The 24,477-nt window shown below is 37.7% G+C and overlaps 2 protein-coding genes and 1 long non-coding RNA gene across 6 annotated transcripts in view; all 3 read right to left on the reverse strand.

Moving 5' to 3' along the window:
- Window positions 1–25: 25 nt before the first annotated feature.
- Window positions 26–6,464, reverse strand: RNF7 (ring finger protein 7). Of its 2 annotated transcripts, none has more exons than XM_056358574.1 (3): window positions 6,057–6,279; window positions 2,789–2,836; window positions 26–1,320 (listed from the first exon to the last, which is right to left on the reverse strand). In XM_056358574.1, the coding sequence occupies exons 1-3, from the start codon at window positions 6,232–6,234 to the stop codon at window positions 1,202–1,204; spliced, it is 345 nt and encodes a 114-aa protein (XP_056214549.1). In that variant the 5' UTR covers window positions 6,235–6,279; the 3' UTR covers window positions 26–1,201. The 2 variants fall into 2 exon arrangements, with proteins under 2 accessions (XP_056214549.1, XP_056214550.1); XM_056358575.1 differs by having other exon boundaries at window positions 1,264–1,320; window positions 6,064–6,464.
- A 3,855-nt stretch (window positions 6,465–10,319) lies between these two features.
- Window positions 10,320–15,712, reverse strand: LOC130158130 (uncharacterized). The gene is made up of 2 exons (XR_008825178.1): window positions 15,589–15,712; window positions 10,320–12,528 (listed from the first exon to the last, which is right to left on the reverse strand). It is a non-coding gene; the product is annotated as an uncharacterized LOC130158130 (long non-coding RNA).
- A 2,318-nt stretch (window positions 15,713–18,030) lies between these two features.
- RASA2 (RAS p21 protein activator 2) overlaps window positions 18,031–24,477 on the reverse strand; it is a 51,391-nt gene continuing 44,944 nt past the window's right edge. For 2 of the 3 annotated variants that reach the window (XM_056358570.1, XM_056358571.1), the window contains exons 21-24: window positions 23,744–23,952; window positions 22,436–22,539; window positions 21,650–21,839; window positions 18,031–20,476 (exon numbers count right to left, since the gene is read on the reverse strand). In XM_056358570.1, coding sequence (XP_056214545.1) covers window positions 20,446–20,476; window positions 21,650–21,839; window positions 22,436–22,539; window positions 23,744–23,952 — 534 coding nt within the window. In that variant the 3' untranslated portion in view covers window positions 18,031–20,445. The remainder of the gene's footprint in view (window positions 20,477–21,649; window positions 21,840–22,435; window positions 22,540–23,743; window positions 23,953–24,477) is intronic. The other variant, XM_056358572.1, reaches the window with a different exon arrangement.

Raw genomic sequence — 24,477 nt, forward strand, 5'->3', positions numbered from 1 at the left:
ACAATGATATGCACATAACATTGCCTCAATTTCACCCAGGTTTATTAACCATTTTATTAAGCCTGAATTTGTTACAAAGCAGTAATTCAACCTATTACATATATTAAAAAAAACCCACAGCATATGTTCAGATTAACAGTAATTACTATGGATATTTAGGGAAAAGACAGTGTCAGAGACAAGCACTTAAATATTCATAAGAAAAAAATCATGATTCATATAAAAAAAATTATATATCACCGTTTTCCACAAAAATAAAACAATGCTTTCTTTCACTTCCAAAACATTCTAACCAATAAAATGATGGTAAAGAAACTTCTATTAAGTGATTTTTCATTAAATCACAATTTAACAGTTTTCCCTAGAGCTAATCAGTACCAACTTTCCTCAGGATATTTAAATTATCAGTTTTGTTTGCTTTCTATATTTGTCAGCTAACCAATGAGATTGTTTATGTCTCTAGTTAACTAATACCAAACACGTGTCTTTGTACAAAAAGTCTCTGGATTAAAAATACACGTTTTCCCGGTCTTCAAGAAAAATATAAATAAAAAAGATATTAATGTGGTTAAATTTTAATACTATGGTTGCAGAAATAATGCATAGGATATAATACAGCAACAGACAGAGATACAACAAAACAAAATTTTCTACTGTCATAAAGAAAACCTAACAGAAATGTTTAGTAGAGTGTGATGGAAAAAGCACATGGCATATGCTTTACACACTACTCATTTTAGATCAAAAAACAGAACACTTACTAAGAAACTCACCACCTGTGTTTTTGCATACAATGTTACTTAAAATGAACAATTTCTTTATCCTGACAGTAACCTATTCAGGGTATCAGACTTACAGGTAAGGCTGCCCTTTCAAATTAAATAAACTATATTTAGGGTTTAATCTGCACCATCACATTTCTATGCTCTGATACAGTTAACACTCAAATCGTAACAGATAAATTTGTTAGTGTAGTTAGTCTCTTTTTTCAGTTGTGGAAATAATCTACAGTAAGACGGACCATTGCCTTCTCCTACAGCAAAGAGCATACAACAAAACCACACTGATCTTGTAGAAGATAAGCTAAGTAAATCATGCCGTGATTGACATTCCATTCTTCTGTATGAGCAAATGTCGTAAGACACACACTATTTCAACAAGTTCAACAGAAAAAAAATTTAAAAATTATCTTCCAGTGTTTTTATTTGCCTATTCTCTGGACTACCCAGTCCTGCTGGCAGAGGGGACAGCGATTATTCTGTTTCACCCACAAGGACATGCAGCAATTGTGGAACGAATGATTGCATTCTCCCCAAACCACTGAAAGAGAAGAAAGAACATGTTCCAGTCACACTCAGCTGCCCAACCAACACCTACAGCAAGGTCCAAACTATCATTCTCAGATGTTTATAACCACTGCAAGCTTTAGAGACAAAAGTGGGTCATCGTTGATTTATCCACTGAGATTGGATTATTATGGTCATTCTGATGACAGTCATATCATTAATCCTTGTACATACTTCCCATTACAGAAACAGAAAAGCATATATTCACACCTTCTTGTATAAAGCGACACAGTTTTGTGAATGTACAAACACATTTATCATTTCTGTCCAGGAAGTAAGTGCAACTATTTAAGTTCTTCACTTCACCTTCCCCAGTCCCAAAATACAACCAATGTACTACTATCACACAAAAGGCACATCACCAAATTACCATCTGAAATACAATGTTTAAACCTAAATATATGGTATCAAGGAGGCACATTTGACACAGTATATAGCTTCAAAACATGATCTTAGACCACAAGTTATTCATAGGCTATGCTTTTTTCAACACAACAAAAAGCGCTAGCTGTTACCCATCTACTCCTGAACAGTGTTATTTACTTTGCTTTCATTCCCTTACTAGTGCACACTTTCCTTTTTGGAATACAAGGGTGATGTAAATTAATGTGGTTTTTTTTCTCTCATTATCTTAAAACAGGACACTTAACAAGCCACTTAAGACACCTGGAACAAGAAATTCCTGTTCCAATTAAAACAATCATCAAAACCAAGAGTGGATTAAGTTTGAGACAAACTTCAAAACAAAAAGAACAAGGGCATGGAAAAGCTGGTTTAAAAGTTGTTAAAGGTTTAAAGCAAACTCTTTCAGTCAATTTTTACTATTTCAAATTTAAATATATCAGAATTAAGTTAAGATTTGCTTTTACGTACATTAGTAGGCAACTGAAAATATGTTTATGTTTAAACAGCATTATTGCAAACTCAAGTGATTCCACTTTTTCAAATGAAAAGTTAATAAACGAGCAATTGCTTCCATTATGTCTGAATTAAGAGTGGGAAAAATACCACTGTCTAACCCAGATACATTTATTTCAGAACAGAGGATTTTTATCGGTATTACCATTGTGTCATCTGGCATGCATCTTGGAAGGGGGGGAAAAAAAAAAAAGGCAGCCTTTTCCTACCCACTTCAAAAGTGTACATCATGTTCTCCTCAACTATGCTCAGAGTGAGAGAAACTTAAACCTCTTAGCTGCATATGTGTTAACTGCAAATTTGAAACTGTTTTGTTCTACAGGATGTCTGAAGGGGAAACTAATTTTATTAGTACTCAAAAATAAAGCATAAATTATTACTAATGTAAAAAGATGACCCAATGTAGAATGAAACACCAGTTGACTTTCGAACATTAATAAAAATCAGTGTTCCCTTAAGCTTTAAAATGCACCCTACTGAGAGAAGTTTCAACTGAAAAACAAGCGAATGAAATCACTACATACCAACACAATCTTCTTGTTTGTTTTCAGCTTGACATCTAAGACAGGCATCTAAAAGTAAACAAGAACAAGACCCAATTTGATTCTCAGGATTCCATCTTAAGAACAGGTTTGTCAGAGGAAAATATAAACTCTAAAACCAATTTGCAAAGGTAGAAATACCAAGTTTTGATGTCTAGTTCAGCCCTTAACATGAAATAACATCATCTAAATTTTAACACCGTGCACATGATAATAAAATATATATCTGAAAGAGATCAGAAGGACTATAAACTGTCCTACAAGTGTTGTTTACTTTCCATTGCTTTGGTATTTTCATAACTTCTCCTGAAAAAAAGCCTTCTCTATTTTGTAGATATTACAACCAGCAGATTTGTGCCAAGGCACTCAGGCATATTAAGACCAGAGCCAGCACAACGCCAAACCCTAATTACAGGACTTTGTTTTTCAGATGTCAGCATCTCCTTTTAAGGAAATCATTCACAACTTTGATTTTTTTAGGCTGTACATCTCTCGCCACAACACCCAGCCCCTTCTACTTTTTTATATAGTAGTTTTCCTTACTAAGTACCTGCATGTAATTTTCATGTGTCACATACAGATGTAAACATATTGGTCAATTTGATAATGTAAATTAATAAACATATTTATCATCTGTATGCACTCCAGTCTGTGGCTATAGGACTGGATGGCAGGTTCAGGACTTCCAAAGAGAAGTGACAACTTCCTGGCTTAGTACCACGCCACACACGTACAGTGGAAAAATGCCTTTTTTTCTTTGCCCCCACATGGGCTGCCGTAGACGTATGTGCAAATAGCATGCACAACAGTGTTCAACTATTATGGAAGCAAACACATCTTTATCTCCTCTAAAGAAAAGGTAATAGTTTAAACAAAAGTGACCCATGAGTAGGACCTGGCCTACATGTCACTAGTTGGACAATTATTTTCTAGAAAACAGAAACATAGTATGCTACAGGAATTTAGATTTGATTATTTTTGCCTTCTTTGCCGGATACGGCCAGTACTTGGATTCATCTGCCCAGACATTCCTCATTTTCTCAGGTAATAAAAGCCAAAAGAGGACAGAAACTGAAACAGTATCTTCCTCACTGAGATTGAAGTAAGACACGTCAATGAAGTTTCCTGTTGTCTGTTCCTATAATTTCTATCTCCGCACCACTTAAGGGCCAAGCTGCAGGGAAGATTCAGGCAAACTCTTCAGCTTGTATCATGGTACGTCAAAGTAAACTGATCCAGGATCACTCAACAGGCAGGGCAGTAAGCTGGGGCAGACCAGCAGCCACTCTTAAGGCAGCTTTCCTACCCCAGCCCTAGATTTGCAGTTACAGAGAAACAACACAAAGTGCCAAGGATAGAAATCACTGCGGCCATACCAAGGTAAGCGATCCCCACTCCTGCATCATAACCCTAAAGATGTCAGTCCGAGATGTTAAGCAAATTAAGTCAGTATGGCTGCAGTCCTGCCCTTCCCAGGCAACGTCTGCATTTCTGCTTCTTTCCCTTGTACCTCTGTGATCCTTGAAGACCACATTGGTTCAAGGAGTTAAACCAGTAGAAAATTAAGCCAGGTAACGCTTCCCTCCCTTGCAAAAATCAAGCAAACTTTCAACAAGTGCCAGTTTAAGTCTGGCACAGCCTCCCACCAAAGGTTACTGCCGACGCAGTGGCTCTACAGGAGCCAGAGCAGGTCTTGGCAGGGTCAACAAGAAATTGCTAAACTCAAGTCAGTAATGATCAAGTTTCACATTCTAACAACGTGGTTTGCTCTCAAAAAACAGTTACCAGATTCTTCTGCTAGTTTTAGATGAAAAGTACTCCCTGGGTCTAGTTATGAAAAATGAGAAGTTAACTTCTTTCTTTTATATACTTTTGTAAAAGCTCTGGGTAAGATTTTGTTCATTTAAGACTGGTTGTTGGTTTTTTTTTTTTATAGTGCCCTGTTAACAGGCTAGCCTGTGAACAGGGAAATATATTCTTAAAATTATGGCTTACATGGTAGATAAAGCCAATTTCATACTTCTAGGGTGGTGTCCATTCACCATATAAAAGCAGACAATCCTCAAAACATGCTTATGCAAATGGTGAATCTCCCACTGCTTCCGTCTGGGCTGCACGTCTTTTTCTTCTAGTACATCCCTTTACCTTTTCTGTTCCACAGAACATTCTCAGTAAAAACACGCCAGAGACGACAGCATCGTGTCTCCTTTCTGTTAAGCCAAAACCCGACTGGATTTGCAGTATCACGGTGCCTGGACCTACACAAGCAAGGTGCTGCGGCAGGAATCTTGGGTCATTTGTGCTGCCAGACTGTACCAAGCCCAACTGAGAGGTCTAATGCCTAGGGTGACTCAGCACAATAGTAAAAATTGGGTATAGGTACACAGTAGAGTTTAAGGAATTTTCAAAGACCCAAAACAAATATCACATTTGTAAAAGATATCAGAAAACAGTAATCACAGTACACGCTGAGGCTGCTTTCAATCTCCAGAGTTAAAACCCAGGTAAACTAACCCCTTTTCCATAGATTTTTAAGTACGTTCACGTGTGTTAAACTGCAACAGTAATTAGAAGGCTTGGACAAGTGTTAAGACACTCTGGATTAACCGATTTGGAAAAAGAATTTTTATATACGTCCACAACTGCTATAAAAAAACAACACAAAAAAACAAAAACACAAATAAAAAACTAAAAAACAGAATCAAGAGAACCCCTGACCCCCACAACAGCTGCAACACATCTAGCACTCGGGCCGGTTCAGCAGCAAGGCCCTGCTTGCGGAGCCTGCCAGCCGCCGAGAAACGGGCTCCACCAAGCAGCCGCCGCCGTTACCGGGGCCGCGGGGCCCGCTGCCCGCCTCCGGGCCCTGCCACAGGCCCGGCCGCCCGACGAGCGCCGCGGCCCTGGCCCCGGCGGGGGTGGCGCAGGGGGGCTGCCCGGGGCCGGCCAGGGGAGCCGCTCCCCCGGCAGGTGCGTGCAGCCCCACGGCCCAGGCCCAGGCTCGCCCAGGGCCGCAGGGCCCCCCTCCTCCTGCTCCTGAGGAGAAGGCGCGGAGAAGGAAGAGGCGGCGCGGCGGGGGCAGCCCCCTCCCGCCGGAAACCGCGTCTCCCTCCCCGCCCGCCGTGCGAGGGGAGGGCGCGGCGGCCACCTCCGGCCCGCGAGTCGCTGCAGCGCCGGCGCCCCCTGCCCTGCGGCGCGGGCGGCGGCCATGGCGGCCGGTGGCGGCCGGGGCCTGGCGGCCGGCGCTTACCCATGACCTGCACACGGCAAATGGCGCAGGTGTCGCACTCCACATCCCAGCTCCACATGGCCACCGCGTTCCACTTCTTCAGCGAGAACATCTTGTCGGGGGCGCCCGCCTTGGAGCCCGCGGAGCCCGTGTGCGAGTGGGGGGCGCCCGGCTCGTCCCCGTCCTCCACATCGGCCATGGCGGAGGGGCGGGGAGGCGGCGCCTGGCGGGGCGGCAGCGCCACCCGGCGCCGGCAGTAGGCCTGGCCCGGCCCCGCGGCAGGCCGCAGGGGGCGCGGGGAGCCGGCGGTGGGGCCCGCCCGCCGTCGCGGTACCTCATCGCTTCGGCAGTGAGGCGGCACACACGCCCCGGGGAAGGGGCCGCAGAGGGCGGCAGCCAGCCCCTGCCCCCCAGCTGCCACTGGGGGAGCAGCGGCCCCGCGCACGGCGGCACACCAGCAGCTCTGCCCGGGGCCCCGAGACCCGGGCCACCGGGTCAGCCGGCGGCGGCAGCCGGGCCGGGCCCCGCCGCTGCGCCACCCGCTGAGCCGCTCCCCCGGCCGCCCCCCGCCCCCCGGGCCGCCAGCAGCAGCGTTATCCACCGACGTGAACTTGGGACATTCCTCAGCGTTCAATCCCTGTTATTTTTGTTTTTCATTGTTCCTGTATTTCACTGTGTACACACCAGAAAAATGCCTCTTGAATTCCTCCTTCTGAAAATACCACAAATACCTTGCAGTCAAAGTTCTCAGTCTCCAGTATCTGAAAGCCAAGTCCTGTTAAGAGAGCAGTCATCCTTCATGGAAATGGTCAGTTAAATAGGGCAGCTTTGTCTGAGTGGGACAGTCTCCATTTATTTGGCAATTTATCAGCTTGAATTTGCAAGGAGACAAAAAAAAAAGTCAGCAGAAAATAGATGAGAGTTGTGAAGCACTAGGGAACTAAAAATTTGCTAAACGGCAATTTGTGAAGTGGCTGTATTAAAATATTTACCTATACAACTACATACATCTTAAAAAAATGGAGCTTCAATGTGTGGATAAGAACAAAGCTAATTAATGTACATCATTATATTAAAAAATAATAGAAACTTGCTTTTCTTATCTTTACCCCCCAAAAAGTATGCAAAATTGACTTTTCCAAGACAGTGCCCTGTCTCTTTAAGCCTAATTTAAGGTAAATTATTTTTAATTTTATTTTTTTAAATATTTTTATTTAGAAATATATTTTATTTGTAAATGTATAAAAACTTTAAATTATGTTGATGTTCATGTACAAATTAAACTTCAAAGAGACAATGTTCTATTTAAAGTTAGGACAAACAAATTAACTGAAGTAGTAAGAACGCAAGTTAGAAAGAGTCCACCTTTCTTTTCCTTTTCTCATGACTTACCAGTATTTCAGCTACACAAAAGCTCTCCTATCACACTGCCTAATTCATCAACTACATTCAGAGCACCCGATCGGGCCCAACAAACCATTTTCCTGCCAGCTTTAGATACATAAACATCACTTTTTTTGGTACATAGCCTAGGACATTTCTACGGAGGTATACCCCAAAACACGAACATATCCCATCAAATACCTTGAACAGGAAGGATCAACAAAAAGACGTTACAGACATGCAGGGACCATACTGGCTCACCTTAGCTTATCCACAAAGCAAAAAGCTGAAGGCAAAAGTCTCCTCTAGCCCTGAATCTGACCCTTGTGCATGCATACACACAACCTTTTAGTTTTTGATTAGTTCTTTGTGATTTATCAAGTCTCTGACCACACTGCAAAAGTCTCAGTATGTCCAGATTGGGTTTTGGTGGTTGGGCTGAACTTACACCATTAGCTTGCAAAGCCAGATGACACCAATCACATTTATATTGCTGGTTGAGGCAAGATCTGAAGTGTGAGCCAGCTCCCACCTGTACTGTAGAAAAATCAGTGGATTCTCTATTTATTAACCCACTATTAGAACCAGAGTACTTATTTTCACTGTTCTATACTAGTACCGGTCCAGTTCTGGATCTACGTCAGACTGTGATGCTAAGCTTTAAAAACTAGACTGAGTCACTGCTTACTCACTTGAAAAATTGTTTCTCCCACTACCATTTTAAAAAGATAGTATCTGTGCTCAGCAGAAATGCTGCTGACTTGAGGTCTCAAAATATTAACTTGTTTTGCCAACTCTCCTGCAGTAACAGTTGCTGCTGGTTGTCACAGCTGGGTTACATATGATTATAAAGGCACAGGAACAGTGATGTGTAAGAATATCATAAATAAGAGTACAGAGTAAAAAAAAAAAAAAAGAGGTATTTTAAAGGAAATGACAGGCAGAGACAGAAATTTCATTTCTTAATCCCCTTTTGCCATTCAAAATACCATTCCATCCAGAAATGTAGTTTTTCTTATAAAAGAAAACTATAATTTATCTCTGTGTAATTTAGCTCTTAGATGCTAACAACAAGAAAGGAATATGCACAAAAATAATGTGAATTTTAAAATTAATTGGGGAAAAAGCATTTTTGGATAACTTGAATGTTGTGATCCCTGATCAATCCAAGATTTTCTTACTGGAGAACTAGAGAATCTTTATTTGTAGCACTCTAAATAAAGTTCCTTACCTTCAGTTACGCTGATTATAAACAATGTTAAAACTCACGCTGGTTTGATGCTCCAAACAAACTTATTTTCTGCTTGCCTAGTATAGCAGGCAACAGAATTCAAGTTGCTGAGAAGGAAAGCAGCTCCAAGTCATCCTGTGGACTGTGTATCATCTCTGAACCAATTATTGTTAGCATAGCAAACGAGTACACAGTGCCACCATCCAGCTTTGAAAGTGCTATGGAGTAATACAAAGTGTGAAGACAAATAAAAACTTTTCATATGTAATCGCACTTTTAAAACCAGGGAAGATTTTGTGCAAGATTAAGAGTGCATTTATGTATTTTTAAAGCATTTTTTATGTTTAAACAGGACACCTAGTTGGTGCCAAATTGACATTCCTTATTGTCCTACTTTCAGCTGGGATAGAGTTAATTTTCTTAGTAGCTGGTACAGTGCTGTGTTTTGGATTTAGTATGAGAACAATGTTGATAACACACTGATGTTTTAGTTGTTGCTAAGTAATGCTTACTCTAAAATCAAGGACTTTTCAATTTCCCATGCTCTACCAGTGAGGAGGCACACAAGAATCTGGGAGGGAGCACAGCCAGGACAGCTGACCCAAAGTAGCCAAAGGGATATTCTGTACCATAGCATGTCAGGCTCTGTACATAAAAAGGGGGGAGTTGGCTGGGGGCCACTGATTGCTGCTCAGGGACTGGCTGGGTACTGGTCAGCAGATGGCAAGCAATTGTATCATGCATCACTTGTTTTTTGTTAGGTCCCATCCCCCCTGCGTGTGCCCACCACCCCCACCCCCCCGAGTTTTAATACCCTTTCTCTTCCTTTTTCCTTAGAATTGTTATTTTTATTCTATTTTACTTTATTTCATTTATTACATTATTTTTAGCTCAACCCATGAGTTTTATCTTTTCCTGATTCTCCTCCCCATCCCACCTGGGCAGGGGGAGTAAGCAGCTGCACGGTACTTCGTTGCCATCTGTGGTTAAACTCATGAAGGATGTTCTCTAAATACAGAGTATTAACGAGCAGTTCAGTGCAAATTTCTCCAGCTGCGAATCACAGCTTCACCTGAATGGACTAGACTGCCCTCACTAAGGGGAGAGGATGACTAAATCCTCCTGGAATTCCAACTCTCCACATTTCCCAGGACTGCTGACAGAGTAAATCACACATTGTGGCAATGGCTTACATGCTGTGCACCTTGGCCACAAAAATTTGGCCTTTGATACTGAAGTAAAAATAGTTCAATCATATCAATACTAAAGATCTTCTGTTTCTACATTAATCAACTATCTGTTCAGAAGGACCTATCATTTACTTGGTAACACTATTAAACAACATGTGAATAAAACCTTCTGTGCTTACCTCAAGCTGATACACACTTCTCTCAATCCACACTGTCCAATTCCGAAACTGGCACAAGCCCACCATGGAAAGAACAACTGCTATTTTCATGTCGCTGAATCTCTGGTTTAGCCAGAAGCAAGAGATGTATAAACTCAGAAAACCTACCATATGTAGCTGGTCTGATACTCAAGCTACTGCAATCATTATGGTAATATAGCAGCGTGTGATGGTAACATGGACTACAGCACACACACTAAAACCCCCTGATTACTCTGTCTCCCAGTCAGACACATTACAATAAAACAAAACTGAAATTAAAAGATTTAGATGCAAAATTGCTTGTTTTACCTAAGTATGTATCTTACCAATGGGCCCCTCTCAACAGGTTCTCAACAGCTGTCAGAGAAAATTTGAAAAGATCAGTGATACAAAGTTGAAGTAACTACTTTCTAGGCATAAATTTGTCATTAACCTTGAAAATTCAGTTATTCGTAACTCATCATAGTCTTTTCTCTCTCTCTTTTTTTTTTTTTAAGCCGTCATGGCACATCTGAATCTAAATTACTGGGACTAGGTATAATCCACAACAGTTTAAAATTAAAACTGTTTTCATAAAACTTGAAAAGAAAATGTATGCATAATTTTCCTTTGATAATACACTGTATTCTTATACCTTTTGCATGGATGTTTAAATTTTGAATATATCTGTTCCTGAAGTAAAAAAATTCTGAAATTCAAGCACATTTAATTTATGCCTCCAGAGATTAAAAAAAAGCCTGTTGTAGTAACTAAAAAAAACATTTACACAATTTGCCTTGTTACCTCCAATTTTTCTTAGCAGGGATTAGATGGAAACGATGCAATTCTCCTTTTCAGTTCTAAGAGCTCATAAGAGCAAACTATTACTATAATTAAGTTTGGGTGATGTCAAAATTTTGTTTGGTCAAAACTTTGTCAAAAGTTTGGGTGATGTCACACATTTGCTGTACACTTTGCAAATGCAAATTATAAAACACACATTTCAATAATTTAGCAATGATAATTTTAACCTGTAACTGTTCCTTGAACTTATTTGCTTCATGATGCTGTAAAGCAGTTTTTCCTGCACAGCTGGGAGGTGGGCAGCAAAACAAGGGGCTCAAGTATATAGGAACTGCTCTGGATGCCTGTGGATTGAAATAAGTCAGTAAAATATCAAACATGGTCATTAAAAAAATTACAATCCCTTCTTTTAGCCTCCCCTCCTCCTCTCCTCATGAAAGAGGCCATCAGGCATAACCAGCTCCTTTGCAAAGCATGTCAGTTCAAATGAGATGCAGTTCTGAATTTATTCCAAAAGACTGGGGTATTCTTTGACAGAAGAGAGAATGCTTATGTCAAACACTGTTTTCAGTATTTGGATGAAAAAGGCGTTTTGAAAACTAGGTTTTTCAAAAAAGAAAGAAGGTAACTTTTGATTTGGTATACCCTTGGCTTGCTTTGTCTTTCTACTCCTAAAAATAAAACCTGCATTTTTACAGTGCAATGCCAGAACTTACATTAGCAGTGTAAGTTGTAGAGCAAAGATGATACAGGTACCTTTAACTCTGTCCATATTGCTTTATAGAAAATCAAATCACAGTTTCCAAACGAATGACTATTTTATCACCTAAAGAGCTGTATAAAAAATTTCAAGCTGTTTTCGAGAAGTATTGTCCTGGCACTCTAGAACACGTGTCCCCTACAGCCACACAATGACATTAAGGAGGTCACATGTGGGAGAGTGGCATAAAGTATTACAGCTCTTTCAGTGAGCTTTCCCTATGTACTTTGACACTTTTTAACTGTAAATAAAAACCTAATTATTTCCGAATGGGCAGGGGAAGACTGCATTTGCTTATCTCATTCAGACTTTACTGAAAATGTTCCAATTTGAGTATCTAAATATAGGAACTTGAACCAAGCTCCTTTCAGCCCATCAAGTGATTGCTCAGCTAGGATTATAGCTTCTCAGCCAACTGCGTGCTATGGAATGGGAAAAAATCAAACTTGTTTGGCAACTGCAAATAGGGATGTATATAATAGTAGGTATCCAAATTTGGAATATTTTTTTATATTACACAATTTATAATAAATTAAATTTCTGCAATAGTTTCATAGTAAGGATGTAGTGTAATTCATCAAGGACTGACTCTGGATTCTGATTGCCTTCATGTCAAATAATATGCATTCAAAGCTCCAAGTATTTGACACCCAACTTACACCATTGCCATCAGAGTTTTCTTTTCACACTCCTAATCCCATTTCAAATAAATATACAGATTCATCTTCACCTTATAAAAACATCTTCATTCTCTATGTACCTTTTCAAACTCTGAATATTGCACAGACAGTGGTTTGGAAGCATGTGCAATGCCTTTCATAGATTTCCACAAATCTTTTGAAAATGGAGGTATCTGGAAATGACCTGACTTTTGTTCTTTTTTTCCTTTCTTCCTTCCTCTTACAATTTAAGAGATTTTTGTTGTTTTTTCCACAGCTTGCTTACTCTGAAACAGAATAGAATATTATTTTTACTAATAACAGAACTGTTATGGAAACGTCAATTTTATGATAATGCAAAGAACAGTTATGTAAGTACGTGTGTATCTTGGCCAGCTAATGCACGTGCAGGATTGTATTACCACACTTAACTGTTTGTTCTGTCAATAGACTTGAGTCTTAAGTACTGTGTCAATTCATCTGCCAAAGAAAAGAATTAAAGTATAGTTCTGTGCCAAAACTATACCTTAAACTCTACGTATACCTCTCTGCTGTTTTACCAGTATGAATATGCGAAACAGGGATATTAATGGCCAGGGCTACTAATACCATCGTGGTTATAGCAGAGACCTTGGCAAGGGCAGACAGTGGAGCTGCAATAAAGGAAGACAGCCCAGGAAATTAGCACTGTATCAGCACACTAGCTATCCCCCGTGACAAAACTACTCTAGTAGTTCTTAAGGTTTTACTGAAGCTGCCTGATGCAATTGCCAAAACAGAAAATAGACTTCAGTGTTACTATATACAGTTTCTGTGAAAGAAAAGCATGAAGCAGGCATCCAGAAACCAAAAGAGAAACCAAAATATGAATTTGGGAAACAATTGCATTTGTGGAATAAATTGCATACCACTTTTACACTGAGAGGATGCCACTGGAAGGGAGACTGGAAGGGGAGGTGGGGAATCACATAAATGTATTGCTACCCAGAGTAGCAAATGCAGTTTAACTAAATGTACATCCCTACCATATTCCCTATGTTGCCACATCGATATGTGATTTGGCATGAACTTGAAACTCCAGAAGTGAGTTCAAAGTCAGAAAAGTACCAGTAATTCAGATTCTTAAATGCATCGTGCATTAAGCGAAACAAATGGACCTCATGACACCTAATATATAGAAGGGAAATCCTTAAAGAGGCTTTAGAAAAAAACCCCACTATTGATCACTTTTGCATGGAAACCTCTCTGCTTTAATGGGCAAGCCCTGTCTCACAAGAGACTAAGTAGGTCCTGACTCTGCCGAGATGCTACAAGTCTAAACCCTTGGGACTTCTTCATTCCTCATACAACACCCCAGCTTACACACCATTCCTTCTGAAGCACAGATTTAAAGCCAGTGACACAAAAACCCCAGACTACTTTATCAAATTCTATACTAGGTTCTTGCTTGCCAGTTGTTCTACTCTGGAGTAAATCACAGCTATTACCATTGTCCCTGGACAGTGTGGATTTTCAAGTCAGAAGCTTGTCTCATATTCCATTTATTAATTTTTTAAAAATTAACTGTGAAGACAAAATTACGCGTATTTTAACTGAGATTAGCTGTTTAAGAATGAAACTGCATTCTGAACTGAAAACTGAAAACCAAGTTACATTGTTTTGTTGTTATGAGGCAGCATACCCCCCCCTTTTGAAATATTGACACTTCCTATAGATCCATGAGGTAGTGCAGTTTGCCTTAATATTTTTGACATCCCACCAATAAATACCTGGATTCTGCCTAGTATCATGATAGACCCCATAAGCCACTGTTAGCAAATTCTGCCCTCCAATCCAAAAAAGACCCCCACAACAATCCCCACAAAAACCCCAAACGTCCCCACACACCCTCCCCCAAAAACACCAGCAAAAGATGCCAAACAGAAACTTGTCTTATGGAAACTCCCTTTATCACATGTCTAAATCACTGGAAGGTATTGCATGTGTGAAATTTATCCTCTCATCATTCACACTTGCAGACATTATATCCTGTGTACCATATCACTCAACACATTTTTTGACTTTGACCCACCTTCCTACTTTTAGATTTTGGCTAAGGCAGTACGAGAATATACACATATATGATTTGAATACATACACAAATAATTAAAAAAGCCAAAAACCAAAGCCACGTGAATGTCGTACCATAACAGAATGGTGTGACAGGGGAATATTCTTGACAGGAATCTGAATCAACTGCTCAGGAAGAAGCTAGGAGAATTATTTTGGCTGTTACAGAAGTCATTGTATGTTTTGTGTTTAAAAAAATTAGATCTTTTATGGAACTCTTCCAGCAGTACTGGAACTCATCCTCGATTTTTTTCATTTGTACAGCTTGATACTTTATTTAAAATCTCACATCTAGGACTAGGATTATTTCTGTTTCAATTTTAAGATACTTGTAAAATCAATCAGGTAATCTGTAACACGTTTGGTCTAATTTATACTAGGGTAAATTAGCAAGATTAGGAGAAAAGGTGAGAGATGGAAAGGTACACGACTAAATACAATTTGTGAGGTAAGTTATAAGCTATACTGCATCATTATCAGATTGAGAAAAGGCTTGCACGATCCTCTCAGCTCACACTGTCACCCTCTGGAGCATGATTCTACATGATGAAAATGACCAAATATTAGACAATGCATTTTGCCTGCATCTGGCACCACTTAAATACTTTTTAGTTACAGAAACTACAGGGGGAGTGCTCCTTTCTCTTGGACTTCTTAAAATTTGCATTGCTATACAATACATAGCACCTTGACATCCCCCAGCATGGAAAAAAAAAAGTCTGAATTGTATATACTTGCCCTTTTTTCATTAAGTACTTTAAAGGTCTATGGATGAAAGATGCAAGATAAATTTCAGGTCTAAGCATTACTGTAGATAACTTTTTTTTTTTTTTTTGGGGGGGGGGGGGGGGAGTTTCCCTCTTACTATTTCTATCTCTGTCACCTCCTTTTTGCCATCTGATGAAGGCTTGTTTCTATATCACCTAGTAACAATGTCATGATGTCCAGGAAAAGCAAAGGCTGAGCAGACTAGGCTGAGCAGGCGGTGTTAAACCCTGTGGAGCTCCCACCCCTAAGCTTCTTAGCCGGCTACCAAAGTAACCCTTCAGGAGGCACAGTTCCTGCATGCTGATTGAGGAGGAAAACACTGTGCGAACACAAGCCTGGCTGGCTTTGAAGCCTTCTGTTGTTTTATATATATATATATACACATACATACACACACACACTCATCCCTCAAGACATCATCTTCTCTTTCTGCTCCCTGACACAGTGGAGTTTGTCACTGAAACACCAACCTGGAGTACAGCCTGGGCTATCTTGCATTTTCTGAGAAACCAGAGCCGAAATCTTCTGGAATCACTATTTCAGAGGCACCAGGTAAGAGATTTTTATCTATAAGTCTTGAATGCAAGCCATACAGTAGGTTTACTTTAGCTGTTCTATGATTCTTTCAGCTTTTTTCCCTGTGTAGGAAGAATGACCAAAAATACAGGATAAAAATGGGGAACAACATCACAACCCCTTAAAGCAAACTAAGTTGTCTGATTGGATTTTTTTAAAAAAAACAATCACACAACAGATGTTTCTAAAATGAGAACAAACATTATATCATTTTTTTTTGTTAAACTGTTAACTAGACTTTATATAAAACTGCCACAGCATTGGCAAAAGCAGTTATACCAAAAAAATTATGACCTCAGTTAAAAAGGCTTGGTCATACAACTTTATGGAACATTGTATTAAATAAGATTTATATATGCATCAGTTTTGTTATTTTCCGTAAACATTTATTTATGTAAAGAATATTTTAGAAGCAACTCAGCTTCTAAAGGTTGTCTAATAACTTTTATTTAAAAAAAATTCTTACAAAGCGTATGCATTTCCCGAACACTGCAGCCACTGTATTTTTTAAAACCTTATTCTGATTGTAGAGCAACTGATTATCAAATTTTTGTCCCTGATTTAGTGACTTTTAAAACTTCAATATTTTAAGTAATTTAGCTAAATTACAGTCATATTCCTGATCTGTATAGCTCTACTCTCAAACTCTGCATTTTTTTCTTTTCCAAACAGCTGCCTATGTTGCTCCTGAGATTCAGCAAAGTATTCCAGCAGCAGTCTCGTCACAACTGAACACTGTAACACTGATATAGTATCCTTACCGCTGTTAAAAGGATTTCTAGTTTATTTAAACTGCATAAATCATACAAACCTTGGTTACACATGCTTCTGTAACTACTTGTAAGAACCAAAATTAAATTGCATGTATTTGTCTATTCTACTGAATGTTGCTGTTATTTGTTAGTGTGAGCTGTTGCTTATTGGCCTCATTTTTATTCCACGTGCACGCTCTTTTAAAAACAATACTGAAACTGTCCTTGCCACATCTGAGTAAATGTGGCAAACTTTGTACTTTGAAATACATACAAATGAACAGAAATTAAAGATAATGCCTTGTAAACACTTAGTTTCCCATATATTATTCATTATGTTTATTGTATATATAGTCTATAAGACAATATGATAATAAGTATATATGCTCACCTATATATACATGCTGGAAGTATGCATTTCCTTGCCAGTTACCTGCCTGTATGATGGGGGACAATGATGTAGGGAACTGTGTGAGAAACCAGCAGTTTCTCTACATCTCACTGATTTTCAAGGAATCCAGAGTCCTAGGAAGAACCTTCTAGCTACCGAGGCCTTATGCACCTATGATTGCTAGCCTAGTCCAGAACCTGAAAGTGTCATCAGCACAGAAGATACAGATCTTAAATGGGAATGCCCTTTTCATGGTTTAGAGAAAACTCATCTTAATGGAACAGTTAGAGAAAGTAGCATATTAGCAGTGAAAAGAATAATCACTCCGCTATAATCATCACAGAATTGTTAAAGAAAATATTTCATGTCCACAGAAAAAATTCCTCCTATACTTCGCATTTCATCTTGAACTTCCTCTGCTTTCTGCAAATGTATGTAGTGACCACTCAGACTGGGCCTTAATACAGCTTACCTCTGAATTAATCAGAATTAATTCCATAATGGATGTAAGGCTGCACTGGAACTCCTAACAGGAGCTTCCATACCAGCAATTAAGGACAACAGGACAGCTCTCTGTACAAGGAAACAAAAATCTCAAGAGATTAAAAACACATTTGTAAAAAAGTATCTTACAAAAAAGGCCCATAAGCACTGGCCCATAAGCTCTCCCACTAAATCAAGGAGAGCAAGTAGCAAAAAAAGTGACCAGGTTACATAAAAAGCAAGATTGAGAAAAGTAAAGACAATTTTTTTTTTTTTTTTTTTAAGGTAATATATTTTAAATAGATCTGACAAATCACATAGCTGATACTGGTACACAGGATAGGTAATGAAAGACAAATCACTAAGCAAGAAAAAGATTAGTCACACAACACTAACATAGTATTAGATATGCTTCAATACATCAGACTAGTCGTTGCAAACATTTAAAAAAAACGTCAAATTACTAAAGCTTCTATGCACACTGTTTTGCTAGATGATTAACTATCACTTCTCTCTCCAAACACCAATCTTAGTTAGAATGCAACAATGCTGTAGGTGGCCACACGAGATCACTTAACTTAATTTTGGGGTTTTCTCCTGTCAACTAGATTAATCTCTTTATACCCAACTCCTGTACGTCAACCCCTACATTCAGTCTTCAGATAAATGCTACCATTTAAAAAAAGCCAGGCCTCACAACACAGCAAATCTCAAGTTTGTTGTAATTTATTTGTGAGTTATTCTCAAGCAATGTTACAAAACATTTTAATGTCTTGATAAGAAAATAAAATTTAAATAAAAATACATTCAACAATACATCATCATAATACAAATCAAAACTAATGATAATTTACAATCCTAACAGAACTATTACTGAATAACATCATCTTTCTAGACTAATCAAAATGAAGGCAAATTTATTAATTATCCTACTTGTACCTAATTAAATTCTAGAACATCTACTGCATTTTAAAACATTATAAAATGAAAAATCAAATCTTAATGGTCACAGATATTCAATGGCCTTTGTTTTTTTCCTAGATATTCCAGTACCAAAGCAAAAAAGTGCATATTTTTTAAAAAAATGTTGCAAGAGTATACATTTTTTATAAATTTGACTTTGAAAACAACAGAAAAATGGCTCCAAGGAACAGACACTTCGCCACAAGGTTAATCCATATACAGCAAAACCTAACTTTGACACTCAACCACATTCAACTTGGTTTAATGGCAACTTTTTATTAATGGCTATTAATCAGACCCAGTTTACCTTGGCAAAACATATTTTTTGGCATTACCATAGTCCCTCCCCCACCCCCAACTTCAACTGTTGGCAAACAGAAGTCCCTCAGAATACATCAAATGTGTAAAAAAGGAAAAGGCAAAAATGGTTGAGGTGATTCAATGATTGTGACATCGCAGATACTAGTATGGAATCACAAATATTCTGAAATTGTTTGTCTGCTATTAAAACCAAATAATTATTCTAAGACGTTACATTCACTCCAATAGAGATTTCAGTCCTGTCTTGCCAACTTGCTTCTGTTACAAAAAGCCTCCCTACAACAGTATAGTAAGTATATAGTAATTTAAACAGCTTACAGCTTCAAGCATTATGGATTTCTATTCAATTTGTAAGTTACATTCCTAATTAGTTTGGCCAAATCATGATTGTAAAAAACCAAAACAAACAAAACCCACCAGAACCAAAAAAACCCCGCACCCACAAAAAGCATCCAACAAAACAACGAAGACCTCATAGCAAATGCTTCAAAAATAAAAGTACCACATAAAGTTATTATTAAAAATAGTATTCCAAGGAGTACCATTGTATTTAATACTGATGAAGCAAAGTTGCCACAGTAATACCTTTGCTTCTTCCTGGTTATATACATTATGTTCTTTCAGCATAAACTTAACTTCTCAGATGAAGTGAGCAAAAATTAATCTTACTGAAGTCAAGAATGCCAGTTTAAAATTGTGTTAAGTGGCAAATACGAATCCATATAACTAAACATATAAAAATATTCACTGAAGCATTGCTTAAAGACAAAACAATGTTGATCATTCAACTGATCATAACAAGCAGATACTACAAAGTATCTAAAAATAATCTGGGATAGTCCAGATATCTAAAGTGCTTTGAGTGATTATAATAGAGATTATTTATTAGATTTGTAGTCAAAAGGTGAGCTGGACCTAGGTTTCTTTTTTTTTTTATAAAAAAAGAAAAAAATCATACATGGGATGATGTATATTAATCAGTACTTAACCACAATCTGTTCACATTTAAATTTTTCTATCTGTAGGCAAACTTATTTAAAAAGAATGTTGCTACCCTGCATTTCTTTTTAGATTAAGAAAAAATATGTACCTTAAAAAATCCTAAAGAAAATAGATAGTGGTCTAATGTCACTCCATATATTACTCACCCCAAATGTAAACAAGAGGTACAACATAAGTTCCCTGATCTCTTCTTTAGTACTTAAAAACATAACTAAAACTGCTATCTCCTGTCCAAATTAATTGCAGCATACTGCATGATTTCATAAGACTTCAGCTGTAGATAAATCAAGTCCTGACAACACCTAACACAAGGAAAAAAAAAGTCAAATTAATTGAGTGTGAAGCTTCAGATCTTTTCCATGTCATAGTATCTTGGGATTGCTATTTCAAGATCTGTATCAGCAGGGCAGGCACTCATAGTAAACTCATGCAAGTTTGCAGTGTATGTACTGAGAGATGTAATCCAACCAACAAATGCTGTGTGGATTTTCTTCCATTAAAAAGCTTATTTGTTTACAAAGTTCTTTCCAATAAGACAACAATGGCAAAACAACATTTAGATTTATTCACACCTGCTACTTCAAGAACCTTGTACTTCCAAGTTCTTTAGCAAAACGAGAATAAACCTTAAGACCAGATTTCCAAGTCTGTATTTTTCTATTAAATATTAAATAGATTGTCAACACAACTAGCATTTATGTTCATTCTTAAATACTTTGTAAAAATGCATATAACTAATTTTCAAAAAAACAATAAACATCCAGAAACAACATAGAAACCCAAAACATCCAGAACATTTCCAGTTTCTTTTTTCATCCAAGTGTGCCAGTTTGTTTGGGTTAGGAAACTTTTCCAACAATTGGATTTTCTCTGGAAAAAATAAAATATTGTATGTAAATATTTAAGGTTCACATTTGCTTTCTAGTTCTCATCACACAATTTTAATTTACTATGCAAAACTATTTTTTGCATAAGGACCCAAAACTTTAAAAATTCTTTTATTTTCCATTCTGCTAGTAACCTTGCAGTATAGATAGTGTATCTTACACACCGTACTTCAAATTTTTTGGGACTACTGTCAAGAAACATACTTAAGAACGCAAATATTTAATTGCATAAGGAAATAGCAAGATACATACAAAATAGAAGATTACACATATTCAGAGTACTTCCCCCTTCAGCTAGGTGTCACTAGTCTGTAACTCGCATTAAAAATTAAATTTAGGCTAAATTGTGCAGGTCATTTTGTGATGGGCCTAAAGTAAGATGTTTAACTAAGCAAAAAAATCTAAATGTTTACTACATGTAACAAATAGATTTGTCTATATTTCAAATGCTAACTAGAAGATCACCCATTTAATTTCTCCTGCATAAATCTTGCCATTTGCCAATTTGAGTTAAACACTAAACTAGGCAAACCAAATCAGGGTTTGAGAATTTTTTTTTTTCCCTGATCTATCAAGCCTTATTTATGCTAAGAAATCAGAAAACTTGCTAGTGGTGTTCCACAGGTATCAGCCAGTATTGAAAAGAACTAAGAATCTGCTCTGGAACAACAACGTACTCCAAGGAACAGGCTTTAACTTCACCGGAAAAGTATTTATCATTGAGTACGCAAGTGAATTACAAACAGTAAATACACTGCATGAAAGATGTTTCTGCGGTGTTTTATCCCGCATGATATTTGAATTACTTCTCAACTGAAATTTGAGATTTTGAAAAAAATTAGAAGGCAGACAGGCAGGGATAAATTTTGTGTGCACATCAGAAGTTAAGTTGCAAGGAAACGACAGTCATTGCACCCACTTATGGGAATCTCAACAGGAACACAGATGAATCCCACACCAGAGGAACTTGTATCTTCTAACTACTGGTAAAAGGCTTCATTGTTACAAACGATGTACGTTGTGTTCTCCATGTCTTTCTGTTGTCTAAATCCACCTTTAGCTTAATGATCTTCACCTCAACAAGCCTGGCCTTTTTCTGTGATTTATTTTTTAAAAATACACATTTATGTATGACAAAAGTACGTAGGATACTTACTCACTACCATATTTAGCACTAGATGATCTCTTCTTTCGGTACTTTTCATGCGATTCATTCAGCTTTTCTACTATATCTATTATCTGTTTCAGTGTATGAAAAGTTGCTACAGAATCTTCAATTGTGAAGTTAGAATAATCATCTGGTTCTTTCCGTGGACCTTGATACACTGCTATACTTCCGCAAGCCTCTACAAAAATTATCACAATTATCCCAATTAGAATTTCAGTAATTAACAAACAGATCTAACTCTTAGGTAAATGATGATTCTGAAATTCTGGAATGTGAAGTTACTCTAGGTTATCATAACATGGGTTAACACAAAAGCAGGAGACACTATCAGCTACGTGTATTTACAGTTCTGTGACTTATTCTCTGGAGGCTGTGTTCAGCATCTTGAGCATCCAGCCCTCTCCAGTTCACATGAACAGAAGATCAGTGCTTTCTTGCAACTCAACCATATTAAACAGAATCCACTCCATCCATACTCAGGAAAAGGACAACGACAGAAGAGCAACTGGCTACAGTTACTGTCTTGGTGTAGACTACTAAAGATAAATCATATATGCAAATTCAATTAGAAAAATGTGCATGCCTGATGTCTGCTGTAAAAAAATAAGTGAAGAATGTTTGATACCAGAGCACCAGAATGACAAAAATATATTCTGTGTCTCTATTCTCTATTATTTTCAGATTACTTGCTAAGACACCAAACTGATGTTATGGGCCTAAAGGATTAAAGCTGAAGAGTATCAAATAATAATGCAGAAGAATTATATTGAGTACCTTCCAACTTCTGTAGTTTAGACATGTTGATAGTGAAAAGTGAGTAAATTCTTTCTGTCTCTCTGTCTCCATCTATCTCAATTTGAGTATCAGCAGGAACGTCTCTAGAAGGTGAAAAAAGAGATGGTAGTCAATGGGAGTCATTCCTGAAAGGTTTGAAAACAAGTAAAAACTGATTCTGTTGCAGTGTACTTAGCAGCTTTTTAATGTCTATCATTCACAGACAGCTTCACAATTGCTACACAAAACAGCATCCATGACAAATGTTCTAAAGAAACAGGTATATACAGCTTTGAGGGCAGCGAGCACAGCAATACTAAATAGCGCTTTTAACCTTACTTTGATATTTTTGAAATATTTCTTCTCTGGACATACTGAATAATAAATTCCATTGGGAATTTTTATTAAATGACAGTTAAATACTTATTTTAAAATCTGCTATATTTGAAAGGTAACCAGAATAGAAGGAGAAGATATATTCCTAAACCAGAACAGTTAAAAAAAATCAGAAAAACAAAACCAAAAGTTATTTAGTGATGGGAATCTTTTGAACTGTTGAGAAACCTAACATAAGAATAAACTGAGCAACATGGAAGAAGTATATGTATTTTCAGAAAGTTATCTTGTAGGACTTATAATGAACTTTAGAGGAGTGAGATCTTTAGGCTGTAATTTACACAGCCTATCTAGAACAGGTTTAATTTATTTTTAAAAATATCAGAGCACTTGTTTTCAGAAATCAGCAGCTTAAAGAAAGGCATTAATGCATTACAAGAAGTTACTAATTTTCCTGACATATGTATAAAACTCAAATGATTTGTCATAATCTACATCCAAGATTATTTAGCTAATTTTCTTAGTACACTTTTAAAAGATGTGAGGCTAAAATAAAAACAGCAACTGTATAAAACAAAGCAGTGTAATTAAGGAAAGAGACCAACTTCCAGGCTGAGCCCTCTGCAGCAAGGTATTTCAATTATTTCATATAGATGACCTAGGCATGTCATATTTCTCCATTCAGCACAGCAAATGAATAAACTTAAGCTATTAAATCTATTGTTCTGCCTGGAAAGAAATCAACCATTCAGTATTTCCAGTTTACATGCTGAATCTGTTACCTTCTGCCTGACAAACAGATTTAGTAAAATCCAGTACTTTGGGCCTTATTAATAAGTCCTGTTTTTAGTAGCTTAACTTGCTAATGTTAAAAGACAAGAAAAGCCTTGCCTTTGATTTTCAAGTTCTATAGGGAATCATACATTATTTGTCCTACAAAACATATCTATTTTCATTTGAGAAGCAACTTACGCGGTGCAACGAGCACAGCCCACAGTGTTCTCTGTTGTAGCCTTGCAGCAAAGCCAGTTTCCATTCAGAAAAGCAGAAGGATGGTAAAAACTAAGCCTCTTCTGGTTGCATCTTGTTACCCGGCAAAGAGCTTCTATCCACTCACTAGCTTCTACACAGTTATTTGCTTGGATGTAGAGCGGTTTTTCTCCATGTAGTACTTGAAACATCTGTAGAAGGAACACAACGTTATTCTGTTTAGTTAAAAATTCCAGTTATTGAGCAATTTTGAATATGTCAAAATAGATTGTTGAATCGCCTGGACTTTGAAAAGCCAAATTAGGAGAAAGGAAGACTTCTGAAGACTATTCACCTCTTTCATTTTACTAGACAGCCCTATTTAGGAGGAAAAAAATCCCAGAAAACAAAAACAACTCCCTTGTTCCACCTACACCATTTCCTCGTCCAAAATAGAATCCTTTAAGAAATAGAACATGATGCATTTTCTGTTCTCTTCATTCACATATCTTTAACTGTTGACCTCAGACTTTATCCTTCATACCCTGAAAGTAACAGAAGATTCCCAGAAGACTCCCTTTAGCCATCGTCAGCCTAAGTAACAGCTGTATTTTTATCACTGCCTCAGAATTCTGCATTAAAAAACAACAGAAACACTGATGTGCTACCAGTCCAGAATGAGGCTGTAAGCAGACAACTGTCTCAGCTGATTAAGGTATTGTAGGAAGTTCTCATCA

This window comes from Falco biarmicus, chromosome 13, assembly GCF_023638135.1.
Source record: "Falco biarmicus isolate bFalBia1 chromosome 13, bFalBia1.pri, whole genome shotgun sequence".
Classification (NCBI taxonomy): domain Eukaryota; kingdom Metazoa; phylum Chordata; class Aves; order Falconiformes; family Falconidae; genus Falco; species Falco biarmicus.